This window comes from Hemitrygon akajei, chromosome 28 (assembly GCF_048418815.1).
Source record: "Hemitrygon akajei chromosome 28, sHemAka1.3, whole genome shotgun sequence".
Lineage (NCBI taxonomy): Eukaryota > Metazoa > Chordata > Chondrichthyes > Myliobatiformes > Dasyatidae > Hemitrygon > Hemitrygon akajei.
The window spans coordinates 36,647,100-36,669,402 of NC_133151.1; the positions used below are offsets into that span (position 1 = coordinate 36,647,100).

Consider the following 22,303-nt stretch of genomic DNA (forward strand, 5'->3'; position numbering starts at 1 on the left):
CATGAAGCAACGAACAGGCGATGTTCCCGCCTTCTGCACACCGGAACGGTCCGGGGTCAACCCGCAATGTGGAACCCAGACAACGCGGTTCTGGGTGATGAAGAGCGGAGTCGTTCAGTGATCGGAGATTAAATTCTCCCTCTCGGGGCTGACTCCGGAAGTTCATTTCACGACTCTGCGCCTAGTGAACCCGCTGACTCTCTGCAACGAGAGAGAGCTACATTCGGTCGGCTGAGAGGGGAAAACGAGCCGGTACTGAAACGAACCGGTTTCTCTGCAGATTTATATTGGTTTATTCGCGGAAGAAACATGTCGAGACATTGACAGATGCAGGATATCAAACGGACGGAAAGCACCCGCCGCTCAGCCCTTCCACAGACATTGTGAGCGGCTCTGAAAAGAGCCTTTGGGTAAATAGATTCAGCTTACGTCGCTTCACTTACTGGCAGCGCCGGTTTTCTTGGGCAACAGGACGGCCTGGATATTGGGTAACACACCGCCCTGAGCGATAGTCACCCCTCCCAGCAGCTTGTTCAGCTCCTCGTCGTTGCGGACGGCCAGCTGCAGGTGCCGGGGGATGATGCGGGTCTTCTTATTGTCCCGGGCCGCGTTGCCGGCCAATTCGAGGATTTCGGCCGTCAGATACTCGAGCACAGCAGCCAGATAGACCGGGGCTCCGGCACCCACCCGCTCGGCATAGTTGCCCTTTCTTAGGAGTCTGTGAACCCGACCGACCGGGAACTGCAGTCCAGCCCGAGACGAGCGAGATTTGGCCTTGGACCGAGCTTTGCCAGCGCCGCCTTTTCCACGTCCAGACATTTCCACAGTCACAGTCTTACTCAAGCGAGAATGAAGGAATGTTCATACAGCCCAAGCTCGCCTTTTTTATATCCTCTTTGAGAATGCAAACTGATGTTTGTGATTGGTGTGATCCTGCTTATTCTCATTGGTGAAGAGAAATGCTCCAATCGAAGAACTGCCTTAATCACCAATCAGCAGTCCGTAAAGGTAGAAGCGCGGAAAATAACCGTCTCCTCCCCAAAGTGCACTGAAATCTGGAAGAAAGCCCGCCAAAAATAAATCTATTGTTCAAATTTAATTTCAAGTTAAATAATTGCAGATCTGTTTTAAGATTGGGTCTTCGCATTTCCCTCTGTTACTGAAACCGGGCACATTTGATTTAAGTGTAGTTGATATTGGAGTGTCTGGGAACTCAATTCTCTAATTTCTTTCAACCCGTAACGGAACCGAATAAAACTGACCCTCAGCTTCTGCCCGCGGTCGGTCACTGTGTGAACGTTATCAGGTTATGGAAAACGGTTCTTCTCAAACTTTGACCAGAGTCTAGTCTGCAATGTTATAAAGTTTTTATATGAAAGAGCCATCAGAAGGAAATCTGCAGATGCTGGAAATTCAAACAACACACACAAAATGCTGGTGGAACACAGCAGGCCAGGCAGCATCGATAAGGAGAAGCACTGTCGACGCTTCTCCATATGAAAGAGCCATGATGTCTTTCAGGCTCGAGTTGAAATGAGATTCAGGAGTTACCCAACTGGAACCAATAAACCCCTGAACCCACAAATAAAACAACAACGGCAGCAATCCTCCGCTTGGCATGGATACCGAGTGGGACGGACTGATGGGGGGGGTGGGGGGGTAACAATTCCTTGTCAGTTCAGTGGGAGCTTATTCCAACCGCGACATAACTCTTGTAAAAGTCACCAGACATAAAGTATGTGTAATTTAATACCTAAATGCTCGTACAACTCTTTCATTGAAATTGTGAGTGGCTCTTAAAAGAGCCGTTTTGTTTTCGATCATCTCACTGGGGAGCTTTACTTGGAGCTGGTGTACTTGGTCACCGCCTTTGTCCCTTCGGACACGGCGTGCTTGGCCAGCTCCCCGGGCAGCAGCAGGCGCACGGCGGTCTGGATCTCCCGGGAGCTGATGGTGGACCGCTTGTTGTAATGGGCCAGGCGGGAAGCCTCACCCGCGATGCGCTCGAAAATATCGCTCACGAATGAATTCATGATGCTCATGGCCTTGGAGGAGATGCCGGTGTCGGGGTGAACCTGCTTCATCACTTTGTAGATGTAGATGGCGTAACTCTCCTTCCTCGACCTCTTGCGCTTCTTGCCAGACTTGCTCGCCGGTTTGGCCAGAGCTTTCTTGGCGCCCTTCTTGGGAGCGGGTTTCGGTGGATCAGGCATTTCCTCGTCGGTTTTAAACACAATAATAAGCAGAAGCTGTCCGGAGCGCGGATTAAATAGGCAGCGCCCAAAGTGGTATGTTAATGAGGACGGGAATGCTGAGCATTTCCATTGGCTGTTTGGAGAAATGAATCACCAATCGGAACACTGGGGGATGGGAAGTGGCGCCAATGTGTGGCGGTTACCAGTGTCGTTTAATGCGGGAGGAAGTACAGAAGGGCAGAGACGGGCGGGGGTGCGGGCTGACATTGAAAACGGAAACGCAAATTTCAAAAGCAGAATGAAAATAAAACCAGATGAAATATTGTAAAATTAAACACTAAGACGTTCAGTTCATGACACAGGCAGGAGAACGAAGGAGAGATTTGGACATTTCAATGTAAAGTTCAAATCGAGTTTATTTACGTACAGGTGAGAGGAACAACGGATTTGTAGCAGCATCACAGACACATTGCATCAGACACAACATTGACATAAACACTGGAATTAAATATGAATTATACTAAAATATTCAAATAGACAGAGGACTATAAGAACAAAATCAAAATAACAAAGAGATTATGCGGGCAGTGGGAGAATCACCCCGCTTGTGCTTCTTCATCTCGTCTCTCTCGATTCAGTGGCACGCAACGCTGCCACTTTGATCTGGCCCATGCCTTTCATTCACCAGGTCCAACACTTGCCTTTATTGGATCTTCCTCCTCCTTACACTAGTCATCGGGTTTGTGGGGTTGTGTGTCCCCTTGGACCTCTGGATTAGGTTTGAAGGTAGGCCTGGTGGATGTATATATGCTGGGAGAGATAAGGCTGTACAGTTTAGTATGGTGAGATATGTGGGGCTACGGTGGATGGGGTAGTGTAGTGGAGCCACACAGTGGCTGATGCCTTTCATTATCGTGGTTCAACACCTCTTGGCTTAGGGAACCGGGTGTGCAAAGGGACACATCATCAATAATACAACTTAGGGTCATTGGGTGTTTCGGGTCTTTAATCATGAGACAATCTCGCCCAGGTGACCCAGCCAGGGTGGATCAGGCCCGGTTTGTGTTTATCCCAGGGAGCAAGATAATGAGAGGCGTGTAATTCTGCAAGTTGTGGGTATTTTCGACCTTGTTACTTGGCTTTATTTTGACCATTTGGGGAATAGAATGTTCTGAGGCCCAGTAATCAGGCTTTACCTCCAAGTACAGTTCAACTTCCCTACTCTAAATTTACACCTGTCTTTATTTTGCCTCTGTGTGCCTGGGATTGCATGGGTTAAATTAACAGAGTTTACTGCAGTACAAACTAGTGATTAATGTTGGGCAGATTGATCCATGATTCCAAAACGCAAAAATCTCTGAAATCCAGAATTTATTGTACTGACATGACATCACAAATGGGGAATTTTACCCAGGATTAAATGGCTTGTCTAATGAAGAGCGTTTCACTGCTCTGGGCCTCTATTCACTGGAATTTCGAGGAAAGAAGGGTTACTGAATTGAAACCTATCAAATAGTGAAAGGGCTTGAGTGAGTGGATGTGGAGAGGACATTCCCTGTGGTGGGAGTGTGTTTGAACCAGACCACACAGCTTCAAAATAGAAGGGAATCCTTTTAGAATGGAGATGAGGAGGAATTTCTTCAGCCAGAGAGTGATGAATCGGTGGATTTTTTTGCCACAGGCAGCTGTGGAGGCCAAATCACTGGGTATAGGCAGAGATTCATAGATCCTTGATTGGTCAGGGCATGAAGAGATACCAGGGAAGGCAAGAGATTGGGCCTAAATGGAAAAATTGATCAGTGATGATGAAATGGCAGAGCAGGTCTCAGGTGTGCTCTCACCAGGGCCCTATAGACTCCCAGTGAGACATCTGTACCCCTCTTCTCCACTCCTCCTGGATCACAGGACAAAATACTGTTTGCCTCTCTCATTACTTGTTGTATCTGCATGTTAACTCAAGTGATTTGTTTACAAGTACGCCAAGGTCCCTCTGAACATCCCGTGTGGAAATAACTCTTACAGTTTGATCCTGGGAATGGGTGATCTTGTAGCGATGTGCTACACACAGCGCTGAAATAACGACACACAGTCGGTAAGTCATTTCGAGACTAGTTTATTCAAACTTCGCGGCGCTGGCATTTAAATCCCTAGCGCCCACCCTCTCCGGGCGGAAATGACATCGGAGGTGCATTACCAAAGTCTCCCCCCGCACGCTGGCTATTTGTGAGCCAGTTCGCCTGTGCAGAAAGTGGGTCGCCACAATCTCACATTTCCCCACATTCTGTTCCATCTGCCCCATCCTAAGCCGTTCACTCTCCTGTCTACATCCCCCAAACCTTCTCACTACTGACACTGTCCCTCCCGCTCTGCCACAGCAACGGACGTAGTCACTGAGTTATGCAGCACAGAAACAGGCCCTTCAGCCCAACACATCCATGCTGACCAAGTAGCCAAACAAAACCATTGTCAGTTACCTTCATTTGGCCCATGTCCCTGTGAAACTTCCCTCTCCACAGTGCAAGAGATATTGCAATGGTGCCCACCTATACCATCACTGGAGGTAGTTTGTTCCATGTAAACAGCACATTCTGTGAACAAAACCTGCTCCTCAGGGTCCAGTTAAATCTTTCCTCTCACACTTTATACCTGTAATCTCTAGCTTCCAACTCCACGACCCTGGAGATAACAGATTCACTATTGTCCGTATCAATGTCTACCATTATTTTATCAGCTTCTCTAATGTCACATACACTCTGATGGAAATGTTCCAGCCTATCCGGCCTCCTGTTAAATCCCTTTTGCACCCTCTCCAGTTTAATGTCACCCTCTCATCACAGGGCAACTATAACTGTACGCCGTGCTCCAAGAGTAGTTTCCCCAAGGCTGGTAGAGCTGTAATGTGACGTTACGGTCCAGTGTCCAATACTCTCCCGATGAATGCAAGTGTGGCAAACACCTTCTTCACCATCCTGCCTACCTGTGTTTACACTTTGAAGGAATTCGATATCTGCACCCCGATATCTCTCTGTTTTACAGCACTCCCAGGGACCGAACATTCCCCACGGCAGTTCTGCCCTGGTTCGTCAATGACAATGGAACATCTCACATTTATCTGTCATTCCTCAACTTACCAAATTTAGTGACATAAGTAAATTTGCTGAGCCGGGCATTGACATTGTCAGCCGAGTCTTTAACGAATGAACTGCAGCAGCGGACTTGACTTGAATCTCTGTACCTCACCATTGATCACAGGTCTCCAGTCTAAACAATGACCTCGTCTCCTGCCAGCAGGCCAACATTGTAGCCAGTGCCCTGGATCACGTGATCTCTCCTTCCAGACACGAGCCTCACCAGTCTGAAGCTCGCAGGCTTTTCCTTGCAGCGATACACACAATGCCGGAGGAACTCAGCAGGCCAGGCAGCATCTGTGAGAAACAGTAAACAGCCGACATTTCAGTCCGAGACCCTTCAAGAGCAACTGCACAATTTCTTGTGTTTCGAGCCTTTTCAAATTACTGCATAATATAATCCATCCTCCAGTCCTCTGCCGCTACTGCTATGGCTACCTACAATTATCTCAACAAGGGGCTCAGCAGTCCCTTCGCTAGCTAGCCATAATGTCATCGGATACACCTGGACAGCCCACAGGGCATTACAGTATCTACTATCATACAATTAAATCAGAGATTGTTGAGCCTCTGGCAATCACCTCTGCAACATCAATGGGGACGAGAGTGGTTCTGGAGGGTTGGAGGGTTGCAGATGTTCTTCCCTTATTCAATGAAGGGAGTAGAGATGCCCAGGAAATTACAGACCAGTGAGTCTTACTTCATTGGTCGGTAAGCTGATGGAGAAGATCCTCAGAGGCAGGATTTATAAACGTTTGGAGAGGCATAATATGATTAGAAATAATCAGCATGGCTTTGTCAGATGTAGATCGTGCTTTACGAGCCTGACTGAATTTATTAAGGATGTGACTAAACACATCGATGAAGGTAGTGCAGTAGATGTAGTGTATATGGATTTCAGCAAGGCATTTGATAAAGTACTCCATGCAAGGCTTATGGAGAATGTAGGGAGACATGGGATCCAAGGGGACATTGCTTGCCCACGGAAGGCAAAGACTGGTTATAGACGGATCATATTCTGCATGGAGGTCAGTGACCAGTGGTGTGTATCAGGGATCTGTTCTGGGAGCAATTCTTTTTTGTGATTTTTATATAACCCTCAGGCTCGCCCAGCTCGTCTTCGTCTAGGGGAAACAGCCTTTGGCCCCGCCAAACTGGGAAATCACATCTGTGCGAATGCTATATAATATACGGCCCAGTTATAAACCCACAATGCAAAATATCAGACAGTACACCATATGCAATTATATGATTGAACTTTATGAATCTTAATCTGAATATAGGGTTAGTAATGAAAATTTTAAAAAAGGCCCAATTCAAGGAAAAGTTAAAACTTCTGGTTGGAGCTCACTCATTCTTCCACCATCGGTCTCCTCCGAGTGTCGCCGACCCTCAGACCCTCAGATCCGAGTCTACCAGCTCTCTCCGCACGCGTCTTCCCTTGACAAAGACTGTACGAAAAACATCCATCCAGACTCACAAGACAGAGTAATAATCTCTTATTGGCTAACATGCATACCACAGTCCTGTCATCTCCGGCAATAACCCAAACATTGCTACTACAGAGATACCGTTACCTCAGCAGTGAACATTACAAAGAAGCCATTACATTAACAGTGAATACTTACAGCATGTTACATTTATAAATGTCCTGGATTAGGAAGTGGGGGGATAGTTTAGAAAATTTGCTGGTGACACAAAGGTTGGACGAGTAGTGGATAGTGTGGAGGGCTGTCAGAGGTTAGAGTGGGACATTGATAGGATGCAAAACCGGGCAGAGAAGAGACAGATGGAGTTCAACCCAGATAAGTGGGAGGTGGTTCATTTTTGTAGGTCAAATATGACGGCAGAATATAGGATTAATGATAAGATTCTTGGCAGTGTGGAGGATCAGAGGGATCTTGGGGTCCGAGTCCATAGGACACTCAAATCTGCTGTGCAGGTTGACTCTGTGGTTAAGAAGGCGTATGGTGCATTGGCCTTCATCAATCGAGTTTAAGAGCCGAGACGTAATGTTACAGCTATATAGGACTCTGGTCAGACCCCACTTGGAGTACTGTGCTCAGTTCTCGTCACCTTACTACAGGAAGGATGTGGAAGCCATAGAAAGGGTACAGAGGAGATTTACAAGGATGTTGCCTGGATTGGGGAGCGTGTCTTATGAGAATAGGTGAGCGATCACAGCCTTTTCTCCTCGGAGCGACAGAGGATGAGAGGTGACCTGATAGCTGTGTATAAGATGATGAGAGGCATTGATCGTGTGGGTAGTCAGAGACTTTTCCCCCAGGGCTGAAATGGCTAAGACCAAGGGCACAGGTTTAAGGTGCTTGGAAGTAGGTACAGAGGAGGTGTCGGGGTAAGTTTTTTTGCACAAGGAGTGGTGAGTGTGTGGGATGGGCTGCCAGCAACGGTGGTGGAGGAGGCAGATAAAATGGGGTCTTTTAAGGGACTCCCGGATAGGTATGTGGAGCTTTGAAAAACAGAGGGCTATGTGTAACCCTGGGAAATTTCTAAGGTAAGTACATGTTCGGCACAGCATTGTGGGCTGATGGGCCTGTATTGTGCTGTAGGTTTTCTGTTTCTAGGTAAACAACAATGCACTTTCTCTACTGTAGTATGCTCTTCCCTGAAGACATCGCTATCCCAAGCTCCCTGATATCCATGTCCTTTTCCACAGTAAATGCATGAGAAATATGCGTTAAGGACCTCACATGGAACTTTTGTTCATGGGTCTGTGGACCAACCATTGCTCTGTGTAGGGAAAGGCAGGGGTACTTTCCCTGTGGGAAGGAGAGGAGAACAGAGTCAGTGACGGAGAGGTGGTGCAGCCAGTGCCAGTGTGAGAGGCCGCCGTACGGCTGCAATTCTCAGCATCAGCCTAGCAGATGAGGCAGCTCCACGCTAAGGGAGGGGCGGACACACCCCGCCACATCCCCGTCTCCGATCTGGGAATGGAACTGACGGCGGTGCAGGCAGATAAACACAGCTCTCATTTCCGCTCACCTCTCCCACTCAGCTGGAGCTAAAGAGCCCCAGCATAAACTTCTCTCCAGGAATCTGAAACAGCTGCTCTTTGTTAAACTGTCCAGCAAGAACAAAGAACTGGCATTAAACAGGGATTTCCCTCCAGGTATGAATAGCAGAAACAGCAATGAACATCACCAGCAGCTCCTTCCCAGCCCGCCTTCACCACCCTATACATCCCAGCTCAGGAATGGCCTCTCCTTTCCCACTCACTCCGTATTCTGAGCTCGGTCACTGCTACACTCCGCCTCTTTCTCCAAGCCGCCATCTCCGGAGTCAGTGCTGGTTCTTGACCAGATGTGTCGAAACACCTGTAGTGCGACACTACAAATCTGAACCATGTTGACTTGGTTTGATGACATTAAACGTCTCTAAATGACTTCTTATTTCTTCATAAATCACAAACTCCTGTTCATCGACTATAGTTCAGCATTTAACACAATCATTCCCACAATCCTGAATGAGAAGTTACAGAATCTGGGCCTCTGTACCTCCCTCTGCAATTTGATCCTTGACTTCCAAACTGGAAGACCACAATCTGTGTGGATTGGTGATAATATCTCCTCCTCGCTGACGATCAACACTGGTGCACCTTAGCAGTGTGTGCTTGGCCCACTGCTCTACTCTCTGTATACCCATGACTGTGTGGCTAGGCATAGATCAAATATCATCTATAAATGTGCTAATGATACAACCGTTATTGGTAGAATCTCAGGTGGAGATGAGAGGCCATACAGGGGTGAGATATACCAACTAGCGGAGTGGTGTCACAGCAACAACTTTGCACTTAATGCCAGTAAGACGAAAAGAAGGGTAAAACAACAGAATGCAGACCAGTCCTCGGGGGGTGGGGGGGGCAGAAACGGAGAGAGTGAGCGGTTTCAAGTTCCAGGCTGTCAAGTTTTTTGAGGACCCAACCTTGTCCCGACACATCGATGCAGCTATAAAGACGGCAAGACTGTGACTGTCCTTCATTGGGAGTTTAAAGAGATCTGCTAGGTCAACAAAAGCACTCAAAAATTTCTACAGATGTACAGTGGAGAACGTTCTGACGGGCCTCATCACTGTCTGGTATGGGGGAGCTACTGCACAGAACCGAAAGAAGCAGAGGGTCATAAATTTGATCAGATTCATTTTGGGTACTGGCCTATAATGTACCCAGGACATCTTCAAGGAGCGTTGTCTCAGAAAGGCAGCGTCCATTATTCAGGACCTCCAACACTCAGGGCATGCCTTTTACACATTGTTACCATCAGGTAGGAGGTACAAAAGCCTGAAGGCACAGATTCAGCGATTGAAGAACAGCTTCTGCCCTTCTGCCATCCAATTCCTAAACGGACATTGAACCCATGAACACTACCTCACTTGTATTAATATTTCTGTTTTTGCATGATTTTAATCTATACCAATATAACTATACTGTAATTTATTTATTTATTCTTCTATGTTATTGAATTGCTGCTGCTGTTAACAAATTTCACAACATGTGCTGATGTGTCTGTGATTCTGATTCTGAACCTCCAGCAGCTTGCCAACAGACGTGAAGTTAACAGGGCAAGAGTTACCTACTTTTGTCTTCTACCTTTCTTGGACAAAGCAGACACCTTTTCCCCACTTCACTGGGACCTTTCTGGAAAACAGTGAGTTCTGACAAGGTTCAACTTTTATCTCCACTTTCTCTCCAGCCACTTTCTGTAAAACCCATGAATGCAGATCTTTGGGACCTGGAGTAGTTTGTTTTTCAGCCCCATTAGATTTCCTCTCATGATGGTGACCGTCGCAAATTATTGCACTGTGTTGAAAAGTTCACAGTATTGTTTAACTTACCGTAATTTCCTGCCACTTTTCTGCTACTGAGTCTCTTGTCAATGCTTCCTAAGGTGTTCTACATCCAGTGGTCTACCTCCAGCCCTTGGCACTTTGTACCCCATGGAGAGGCAACACAAGGATATGTACAGACCGTGGTCTACCTCCAGCCCTTGGCACTTTGTGCCCCATGGAGAGGCAACACGAGGATATGTACAGACCGTGGTCTACCTCCAGCCCTTGGCACTTTGTGTCTCATGGAGAGGCAACACGAGGATATGTACAGACCGTGGTCTACCTCCAGCCCTTGGCACTTCGTGCCCCATGGAGAGGCAACACAAGGATATGTACAGACCGTGGTCTACCTCCAGCCCTTGGCACTTTGTGCCCCATGGAGAGGCAACACAAGGATATGTACAGACCGTGGTCTACCTCCAGCCCTTGGCACTTTGTGCCCCATGGAGAGGCAACACGAGGATATGTACAGACCGTGGTCTACCTCCAGCCCTTGGCACTTTGTGCCCCATGGAGAGGCAACACGAGGATATGTACAGACCGTGGTCTACCTCCAGCCCTTGGCACTTTGTGCCCCATGGAGAGGCAACACGAGGATATGTACAGACCGTGGTCTACCTCCAGACCTTGGCACTTTGTGCCCCATGGAGAGGCAACACAAGGATATGTACAGACCGTGGTCTACCTCCAGCCCTTGGCACTTTGTGCCCCATGGAGAGGCAACACAAGGATATGTACAGACCGTGGTCTACCTCCAGCCCTTGGCACTTTGTGTCTCATGGAGAGGCAACACAAGGATATGTACAGAACGTGGTCTACCTCCAGCCCTTGGCACTTTGTGCCCCATGGAGAGGCAACATGTGGATGTACAGAGCACCAGTGATCTACCTCCAGCCCTTGGCACTTTGTGCCCCATGGAGAGGCAACACAAGGATATGTACAGACCGTGTTCTACCTCCAGCCCTTGGCACTTTGTGCCCCATAGAGAGACAACATGTGGATGTACAGAGCACCAGTGGTCTACCTCCAGCCCTTGGCACTTTGTGCCCCATGGAGAGGCAACATGTGGATGTACAGACCGTGGTCTACCTCCAGCCCTTGGCACTTTGTGTCCCATGGAGAGGCAACACAAGGATATGTACAGACCGTGGTCTACCTCCAGCCCTTGGCACTTTGTGTCCCATGGAGAGACAACATGTGGATGTACAGAGCACCAGTGGTCTACCTCCAGCCCTTGGCACTTTGTGCCCCATGGAGAGACAACATGTGGATGTACAGAGCACCAGTGGTCTACCTCCAGCCCTTGGCACTTTGTGCCCCATAGAGAGACAACATGTGGATGTACAGAGCACCAGTGGTCTACCTCCAGCCCTTGGCACTTTGTGCCCCATGGAGAGGCAACATGTGGATGTACAGAGCACCAGTGGTCTACCTCCAGCCCTTGGCACTTTGTGCCCCATGGAGAGACAACTTGTGGATGTACAGAGCACCAGTGGTCTACCTCCAGCCCTTGGCACTTTGTGCCCCATAGAGAGACAACATGTGGATGTACAGAGCACCAGTGGTCTACCTCCAGCCCTTGGCACTTTGTGCCCCATGGAGAGGCAACATGTGGATGTACAGAGCACCAGTGGTCTACCTCCAGCCCTTGGCACTTTGTGCCCCATGGAGAGGCAACACAAGGATATGTACAGACCGTGGTCTACCTCCAGCCCTTGGCACTTTGTGCCCCATGGAGAGGCAACACAAGGATATGTACAGACCGTGGTCTACCTCCAGCCCTTGGCACTTTGTGCCCCATGGAGAGGCAACACGAGGATATGTACAGACCGTGGTCTACCTCCAGCCCTTGGCACTTTGTGTCCCATGGAGAGACAACATGTCATGGAGAGACAACATGTCATGGAGAGACAACATGTGGATGTACAGACCACCAGTAGTCTACCTCCAGCGGTCTACCTCCAGCCCTTGGCACTTTGTGCCCCATGGAGAGACAACATGTGGATGTACAGAGCACCAGTGGTCTACCTCCAGCCCTTGGCACTTTGTGCCCCATGGAGAGACAACATGTGGATGTACAGAGCACCAGTGGTCTACCTCCAGCCCTTGGCACTTTGTGCCCCATGGAGAGACAACATGTGGATGTACAGAGCACCGGTGGTCTACCTCCAGCCCTTGGCACTTTGTGCCCCATGGAGAGGCAACATGTGCATGTACAGATCACTACCACCCACGTTGTCCTTCCTGCTGTTCATTGTTCCTACATGTACATCGCATCTCACCAACACATAATGAACACGGACACCCTCTCTTTTCACTTCCGCTGATTCGTGTGGAACATTGTTAGTTAGTTAGTTAAACTCCATCACTCCCACGGGGGCACAACCACTGATGGTAGCTCACCAGAGACAACTGCGCTGAGCCAGTCATTCAAGTTGACCCCAAGTGTAGCCAAGCTTCATGGTGGATCCATCCTCCCCCAGGGATGAGGTCTTTGGAGCTTCTGCAGCTCTGGGTGTAGTTGCTGGGCCAATGTCCAGCTCCCTTCATTCACATCCTGGCTTCAGACCATCCATGGGAGAGGTGTGGATCTTTCAATATCCTGGAATACTGAGGTCCCAGTCTCAGTCACCCTGCAGCCATGACCCTGTAATAGCTGTAAGATGCAACAGATTGTCACATTACAATGCCTATGTTCAGTCACCCGATCTATAACCTTCTGTTTACCTCTGTCAAATTTCCGCTCGTTCTTATAGGCTCCGGGGTACAAAATTTAATCTTTCCTTAGAATTCAGGTGTTCAATTGGCAGCATCACCCTTGTACATTTCCTCTGACTCTTGTCAATCATCTTAACATCTTTCCTGCAGGTAACTGCCTGTTTCCACTACTATCCATCCTTAAAAGTAGGTCCTATGGTATTTGATATTTCTACCTTGGAGAAAAGATTCTGACTATCTATACTATCCCTCCCTCTAATAATTTCAAATCCGACCATTCGGTCTCCCCTTGGCACTGATGTTCCGGGAAAACACACAAGTCAGTCCAACATTTCCTTCGGGCTCCTGTACTCTAATCCCATCAGCATCCTGGTGAACCAGTCAGGACGATCTCCATTGTACATCTATAGAGCTTCATCACTGGTTAATCTGCACAAACTTCAAAGAAATTAGAAGTGTTGCTGTGCCTTCTTTGTAATGACACTTGCGTGCTGGTCCCATGAGAGTTCCTCTAATAGGGTAAAGCAAAGGAATTTAAAGTTACTGATACTCCCCTCATGAGGACTCTGGGTATTGTCTCCACTCTTGCTAAGCCACACATCTACATTTTCATCCAAATCCTAAATATACTGTCTATCAGAAGCACGAGCTTACAGCGCCGATCTCTATGCAACCCCATAGGTCATGGACCTCCAGACAGAATAACAGCTTGCCTTCTCTGGGCAAGATAGCTCCCAAACCAAACTTGCAATTCACTCTGGATCCCAGGCATCTTTATCTTTTGAATCAACTTGGCATGAGGAAACTTATTCAATGCCTTAATAAGATCCATGTCGATAACATCCACTGTGTTTCCCTCATCAAGTACAAATTCACCACCTCAAAAAGCTGATCAGGTTTGTTAGGGATGACAAGCCCACACAAAGCCATACTGACTGTCCCTAAGCAGGACCTGCCTTTCCAAATGTGCATCAATCCTGTCCCTCAGTATCCTCTCCAACAACTTCCCTGCCTATAATTACCTGGATTATCCCCATTTCCCTTCTTGGACAAAGGCAATACATTGTCCTTTTGCAGTTTTCCAGGACCTTGCCTGTTGCTAGTGACTTCACAAAGTTCCTTGTCAAATCCCCAGCAATTTCCTCGCTTGCTTCTTTTACTATTGTAGGATATATGCCATCAGGCCCTGGAGTTTCATCCATCGTCATGCCGTTCAGAAGACCCAGCACTGCCTCCTCCTTGATCTCAACATGTCGCAGCACATTAGCATGCCTCGCTCTGTTTTCACTATCCTCTATTTCCTTCTCCTCGGTAAATACTGACTCGAAGTACTCATTTAGTACCTCAGCCAGTTGCTCTGACTTCAACCACAACTCATCTGCCCTCTCCTTGCTTATCCTCCACTGAACACGTGTAAAATGCCTTGAGATTATCCTTGGTGTTCCTCACCAGTGACAATTCGTGGGTCCCTTTTTGGCTTTTCTAATCACCTGTCTGAGCACATCTCTGCTATCTGTGTATTCAGTGACGATCCCATCAGCATTTTGCTTCTGAAACCGCTTTAACTGTGTGGCAGAAGGTTCTGGAAGCACTGATCTGTTAGTAAATCTGGCCACTTACTGGACCAGATTCTCATTTCCTCCTGACTCTCTTGTGCCACAACTGCTGATAAGTGTGAGGTGCTACATTTTGGTAGGAATAATCAAAATAGGACACACATGGTACATGGTAGGGCAATGAGGAATGCAGTAGAACAGAGTGATCTAGGAATAATGGTGCATAGTTCCCTGAAGGTGGAATCTCATGTGTATAGGGTGGTGAAGAAAGCTTTTGGTATGCTGGCCTTTATAAATCAGAGCATTGAGTATAGGAGTTGGGATATAATGTTAAAATTGTACAAGGCATTGGTGGGACCAAATTTGGAGTATTGTGTACAGTTCTGGTCACTGAATTATAGGAAAGATGTCAACAAAATAGAGAGTACAGAGGAGATTTACTAGAATGTTACCTGGGTTTCAGCACCTAAGTTACAGAGAAAGGTTGAACAAGTTAGGTCTTTATTCTTTGGAGATTAGAAGGTTGAGGAGGGACTTGATAGAGGTATTTAAAATTATGAGGGGGATAGATAGAGTTGACATGGATAGGCTTTTTCCATTGAGAGTAGGGGAAATTCAAACAAGAGGACATGAGTTGAGAGTTAAGGGGCAAAAGTTTAGGGGTAACACAAGGGGGAACTTCTTTACTCAGAGAGTGGCAGCTGTGTGGAACGAGCTGCCAGTAGGAGTGGTAGAGGCAGGTTCGATATTGTCATTTAAAGTAAAATTGGATAGGTATATGGACAGGAAAGGAATGGAGGGTTGTGGGCTGAGTGCAGGTTGGTGGGACTAGGTGAGAGTAAGCATTCGGCACGGACTAGAAGGTCCGAGATGGCCTGTTTCCGTGCTGTACTGGTTATATAGTGAACTATTTTACAGTAAGACCAACTTCACCCCTGACCACTAGCTGCTGTGTGTGAAGTGGCGTGCTGCACTGTTCTTAGGCCAATGCCACGTTCATCAAGCTCCTCAAATGTTTGATCATAGAATGGAACATTATTTCTTATAATTCCTGAACAGAGCTGGGGTCAATAAAATCAGGGTGGGCCCGGTGTACGAGAGAGATTGTCTAGACTGCTGTGCGTAAACTATTGACCATTTGTAGTTGTGTTAATGTGGAGGTGGAGGTGCAAGTCCTGTTTGAGGATGTAACGAGTGCAGTGGATGGAGGGGAACAGGTGGATGTCGTAACTTGGATTTCCAGAAGGCGTTCGATAAGGTGCCGCTCACGAGCCTTATAAATAAGATATGGATGCATGGAGTCGGAGGAAGTATATTGGCATGGATAGTAGATTGGTTAACTGAGAGAAGGCAGAGAGTTGGTATAAATGGGTGTTTCGCCAGTTGGGAGTCATTGGTGAGTGGGGTGCCGCAGGGGTCAGTACTGGGCCCGCAGCTGCTTACCATTTACACTGATGCTTTGGAAGGGGGGACTGAGTGTAGCGTAGCACCGTTTTCTGTTGGCATTAAACTCAGTGGAAAAGCAAATTGTACAGAGGATGCGCAGAGCCTGCAGAGGGAGTTAAGTGAGTGGGCCAAGGTCTGGCAGATGGAATATAATGTTGCTAAATATGAGATCATCCACTTTGGAAGGAAAAAGTGAAGGGCAGATTATTATGTAAATGGTGAAAGATTGCAGCACGCTGTTGTGCAGAGGGACTTGGGAGTGCTTGTTCATGAATCGCAGAAAGTTGGCTTGCAGATACAACAGGTTATTAAGAAGGCAAACGGAATGTGGGCCTTCATTGCAAGAGGGACTGAATTCAAGAGCAGGGAGGTCATGCTGCAACTGTTTAGAGTACTGGTGAGGCCGCACCTGGAGTACTGTGTGCAGAGTGGTCTCATGCTTGAGGAAGGATATACTGGCTTTGGGGGCAGTGCAGAGGTTTACCAGGTTGATTCCAGGGATGAAGGGGTTAACCTATGAGGAGAGATTGAGTCGCCTGGGACTGTACTGTCTGGAGTTCAGAAGAATGAGAGGGGATCTTATAGAAACATACAAAATTTTGAAAGAGATATACAAGATAGAAGTAGGAGAGTTGTTTCCATTGGTAGGTGAGACTAGAACTAGGGGACATTGCCTCAAGATTCAGGGGAGAAGATTTAAGACAGAGATGAGGAGAAACTGTTCTTCCCAGAGAGTGGTGAATCTGTGGAATTCTCTCACCAGGGAAGCAGTTGAGGCTCCCTCAGTAAATATATTTAAGAAACAGTTAGATCGGTTTTTACATAGTAAGGGAATTAAGGGCTATGGGGAAAATGCAGGTAGATGGAGCTGACTTTACAGACAGATCAGCCATGATCTTATTGAATGGTGGGGCAGGCTCGATGGGCTGGATGGCCTACTTCTGCTCCTATTTCTTATGTTCTTATGAAGGGTTGCTCTCCGCTTTTGTCTGTCACTCTGATTTGTCTGTCCTACACCCCAGCCCCACCAGCTCTGTCTTTCTGTGCCTTACTCGGGCAGGTCAGGGTGCTGTGTATAAAAGGAGATAACTGCTTCCACAACACCAACTGTCCCAATACTTATCTTCATATTGTTCACAAATTTGGCCACATGGCATACAATGTGAAAAGGAGCAGTTCCAACACCGACATCTTTGGAACACCACTGGTCACCAGCAACCAACCAGAAAATGCCCGTTTATCCCCAATTGTTTGCTTCCTGTGAGTCAGCCAACCTTCTATTCATGCTTGTATGTTTACTGTACCTTGTAATGCAGCCTCAGGTGCAGCAACTTGTCAAAGCCCTATTGGAAGTCCATGTGTACACCATCCACTGACTCTCCTTTGTCTATCCTATTAATTCCTCAAAGGATTCCAACAGATTTGTAAAGCAAGATTTCCCTTGGAGGAAACAATGCTGACTTTGGCATATCTTGTCATGTGCCAACAAGTACCCCGAAACCTCATCCTTAATAACGGGCTCTAACATCTTGCCAACCACAGAGCTCAGGCTACCTGGCCTAAGTTTCCTTTCTTCTGCCTCTGCCCTCTTCTTCAAGAGTGGCGTGATAATTGCAACTTCCCTGTCCGACTGAAACATACCAGATTTGAATGGTCTTGAAGAATCATTACTAATGCCTACACAATCTTCTCAGCTACATTGTTCAGAACCCGAGGGTGTAGGTGATTTATCTAACTTCAGAACATTCAGTGTCCCAAACACATTCCCCTTATTAATAGCAACTGCACTCACTTCTGCTCTCACTCTTAAATTTCCGGCATGCTGCTACCGTCGTCCAAAATGAAGACTGATGCAAAATTATTATTTTGTTCTTCTGACATTTCTTTGTTACCCCCATTAGTATTGCTCCAGCTTCATTTTCCAATGGTCCAATATCCACTCTCACCTCTCTTTCACTCTTTTGATATTAAAAAATGGTATCCACTTTATATTATTGGCTAGCATTCCTTCATATTTCATTTTTCGCTCCGTATGGCTTTTTTTAATTGCATTCTGTTGGATCTCAAAAGCATCCTAGTTTTTTCACCTCCCGTTATTTTTTGCTCCATTTGCCCTGCCTATTCCTTTTATGTAATTTTTGACTCTCCTTGTCAGCCACAGTCGTCTCATCCTCCTTTTGCTGGACATCCTCGTCATTGGGATGTAACTATTCAGCATCTTTCTCATCATTGGGATGTATTTATCCAGCACCTTCCTCGTCATTGGGATGTATCTATCCAGCACCTTCCTCATCATTGGGATGTATCTATCCAGCACCTTCCTCATCATTGGGATGTATCTATCCAGCACCTTCCTCGTCATTGGGATGTATCTATCCAGCACCTTCCTCGTCATTGGGATGTATCTATCCAGCACCTTCCTCGTCATTGGGATGTATCTATCCAGCATCCTCCTCGTCATTGGGATGTATCTATCCAGCATCCTCCTCATCATTGGGATGTATCTATCCAGCATCCTCCTCATCATTGGGATGTATCTATCCAGCATCTTCCTCATCATTGGGATGTATCTATCCAGCACCATCCTCGTCATTGGGATGTATCTATCCAGCATCCTCCTCATCATTGGGATGTATCTATGCAGCATCTTTCAGATTGACCCAGAAACTCCAACCACTGCTGTCTGTCGTCATCCCTGTTAGTGACTCCTTCCAAATAACATTCTCCCACTCCCCTCTCATGTCTCTATAATTCCCTTTACTCCACTGTAATACTGGTAGACCTGATTTCATCTTCTTCCTCTCAGACTGCAGAGGGTAGTCATTGTCTCCTAAGGGTTTATTTACCTTGAAGTCCCTAGTCAAATCAGTCTCAACTGTCCATACCCGAGTTGGAAGTTTCATGCCTTCATTATATCTCGAATAAATGACAGTTGGACCAGCACTTGTTGTCTGCTAGCAGCAATCCCTTGATATTTTATTCCAGAATCTGTCCCTGATAAACATTTTGTGTGAAAACATATCCCATGTCTTAATTACATCTCTATCAAATACTACATGGCCAGTTCTTGCCATCCAGTGAAAGATAAAATAAAAACTACAACTGACAAGCAGGTAAAACAGGAGACACATTTTCCTGGTTAGAGTCAGAGAGTCGTTGAAAAGTACAGTACAGAAACAGGCCCTTTGACTCATCTAGTTCATGCTGAAACCACTTCACTGTCTACTCATATCGACCTGCTCTGGAACCATAACCCTCCATACCCGTACCATCCATTTAACTATCTAAACTTTACTTAAATGTTGAAATCGAGCTCACATGCACCACTTGTGCTGGAAGCTCGTTCCACATTCTCATGACTTGCTGAGTGATGATGTTTCCCCTCATGTTCCTTTTAAACCTTTCACCTTTCACCCTTAACCCATTACCCCTGGTTGTAGTTCCATCCAACCTCAGTGGAAAAAGCCTGCTTGCATTTACCCTATCTGTATCCCCTCATAATTTGCATACCTAGATCAAATCTCCTCTTAATCTTTTATATTCTCAGGAATAAAATCCTAACCAAATCAATCCTTCCTTATAATTCAGGCCTCCAGACGGGCAAACATCATTGTAAATGTCCTCTGTACTCTTTCAACCTTATTTACATCTTTTCTGTAGGTATGTGGCCAAAACTACATACGATTCTCCAAGTTTGGCCTCACCAACATTTTATGCAAATTTAATGTAACATCCTGTATTCAGTACTTTGAATTGTGAAGGTAGCTCATTGCTAATAAATTGGCGGTCTACCGACTGCTGACACCGTTTAGTCAAAACATTTTATTTTTACCATTGTGCCTGCCCGTTGACTGCCTGACATGATTTACTTGTGTTGTGACTTGTGATTTGTGCTCGTTTTGTGTAAATTGACTTTGTTTATTGACTTTAGTTCGGCATTCAATACTGTGATCCACTCCAAGCTGATCGCCAAACTTTGCCAGCTTGGTATCAGCTCATCCCTCTGCAACTGGACCTTGGACTTTCTGATAACAGACCCCGATCTGTTAATTTAGACAACCTCTCCTCCTCCACTCTCACCCTGAACACCGGCGTGCCTCAAGGTTGTGTGCTCAGCCTTCTTTGGTACTCCACTTTCACCTATGACTGTGTTTCTGTACATGGTTCTAACTCCATAATCAAGTTCGCAGACAACACCAAGGTGTTTGGCCTGATCAGAGGGGATGACGAGACAGCCTACAGGGATGTGGTCCAGCACCTGGCCGTGTGGTGTGCCGACAACAACCTGGCCCTTAACACCCAGAAAACCAAGGAGATCATTGTGGACTTCAGGCATGCTAGGAGCCACACTCACATCCCCATCTACATCAACAGAGCTGTCGTGATGTGTGTATCAAGCTTCAAATTCCTTGGTGTCCACATTTCCAAGGATCTCACCTGGTCCCTGAACTCCGCCATCCTGATCAAAAAGGCGCAACAGTGCCTTTATTTCCTGTGGCGCATCAAGAACGCTCACCTCTGTCCCAGGATACTGAAGGACTTTTACCGCTGTACCATTGAGAGCATACTCACCAACTGCATCTCAGTGTGGTACGGCAATTGTCCAGTATCGGACCGCAAAGCACCCCAGCGTGTGGTGAAAACTGCCCAGCGGATTATCGGCACCCAATCGTCCACCATTGAGAATATCCACCATAAACGCTGCCTGGGCGGGGCGAGAAGCGTTATCAAGGATGCATCTCACCCTAACCATGGACTTTTCACTCCCCTCCCATCCAGTAGGTGCTACAGGAACCTCCGCTCCCGCACCAGCAGGCACGGCAAGAGCTTCTTCCCTGCTGAACCTCACATCACAACACTAAGCAGTAATGCACCCATGTTGAACTGTCTCAGTACTTTTATATTTGTGAGCTGTAGCACTCACTTTTTATTCAGTTATTTTGTAAATAACACTATTCTTTGCATTTCTGGTTAGATGCTAACTGCATTTCATTGGCTTTGTATCTGTACTCAGCACAATGGCAATAAAGTTGAATCTAATCTACTCTAAATATACAATAAAAAAACATTGAACTTGCCACGCAGTTTTCAAAATGTTAAACAACCCCCTCTTAGAACAATCGTCCACACAGATAAAAAAAATAAATAAATAGGAGGAATTGTGTGTTTGCAATTCCATCCCTGATCCAGTTTCAGAAATAGCCTCAAACACAACATGGATTGTTTTTGCCTAAGTTTTGCTGATAATTAAATCATCCGCTCTGCAGAAGTGGTGATTATAATGTCTTGCACTTTCTCAGGTAATGAATTCAATGTTTCACAATTTATGATGGTCTGAAAGCAGTTCAGAATGTATGTCTGCTGCACAACGAGAGTCTGCTTCTTGTCAGAGCAACGTGTACTCCCTTGCATTTCCTGTTCTGTCTATTCGTGTCCCCATACACCAAACGATAGCAGATGCCCAACATACAGTCACCTCAAGAACTCTATGAACTAGAATTTTATGCAATTCAAATCAGAAGAAACCAGAGCCTTGTCTCTTCAATGGTCTGCACTTCACACCGAAATGAATCGTCACTCCCGGCCACTACTAAGAGCTTGGTTGCTGAAAATGACCCCAAGCTGTCTGGTAACACAGAAAGCATAATAGTAGGAGTGTAAAATGCCATCGGTAGATGATTGAACCTTGTCTTGCTGGAGATGGATGTTGCCTCGGAAACCCTGTTGCATGTACATTACAGTGCCTATAAAAAGTATTCATCCCCCTTGGAAGGTTTCATGTTTTCTTTTTGTTTTCGAATTTGACACCAATCAGCAGATTAACAACTTTTTCATGTCCGAGTGAAAACAGATCTCTACATATGATCGAAATTAATAACAAATATAAAACACAAAATAACTGATTGCATAAGTATTCATCCCCTATAACATGACACACCAGATCATCACTGGTGCAGCCAATAGGATTTAGAATTCATATAATTAGTTGAGGTGTCTCAGTTATATATAAATCTGTTTGCTGACATGGTGTGTCAATTGATTGTAATAAAAATACTCCTGTATCTGGAAGGTCCAACTATTGGCGAGACAGTATCCTGGCAAAAACTACACCATGAAGTCAAAGGTGCACTCTGCAAACAGCTTATTGAAAAGCACTAGTCAGGAGATGGATGCAAAAACGTTTCCAAGTCACTGAATATCCCTCGGAGTACAGTTAAGCCAATCATCCCGAAATGGAAAGATTATGGGACAGGTGTAAATCTGCCTGGAACATACTATCCTCAAAACCTGAGTGACCGTGTAAGAAGGGGACTAGAGAGACACCTGTGGCAACTCTAGACGAGTTACAGGCTTCAGTGGTTGAGCTGGGAGAGACTGCACATACAACAACTGTTGCCCGGCTGCTTCATCAGCC

The 22,303-nt window shown here is 46.4% G+C and overlaps 2 protein-coding genes across 2 annotated transcripts; both read right to left on the reverse strand.

Moving 5' to 3' along the window:
* Positions 1 to 316: 316 nt before the first annotated feature.
* On the reverse strand, positions 317 to 819 carry LOC140717566 (histone H2AX-like). Its single transcript, XM_073031141.1, has one exon. It carries the CDS (start codon positions 817 to 819, stop codon positions 436 to 438), a length of 384 nt encoding a protein of 127 aa, XP_072887242.1. The 3' UTR covers positions 317 to 435.
* Positions 820 to 1,746: 927 nt separating this feature from the next.
* Positions 1,747 to 2,221, reverse strand: LOC140717567 (histone H2B-like). Its single transcript, XM_073031142.1, has one exon. It carries the CDS (start codon positions 2,211 to 2,213, stop codon positions 1,839 to 1,841), a length of 375 nt encoding a protein of 124 aa, XP_072887243.1. The 5' UTR covers positions 2,214 to 2,221; the 3' UTR covers positions 1,747 to 1,838.
* Positions 2,222 to 22,303: the final 20,082 nt, after the last annotated feature.

What these genes read in the sequence shown, in the direction of transcription:
- LOC140717566 (XM_073031141.1), bottom strand. Translation starts at nt 819, where the DNA reads ATGTCTGGACGTGGAAAAGGCGGCGCTGGCAAAGCTCGGTCCAAGGCC.
- LOC140717567 (XM_073031142.1), bottom strand. Translation starts at nt 2,213, where the DNA reads ATGCCTGATCCACCGAAACCCGCTCCCAAGAAGGGCGCCAAGAAAGCT.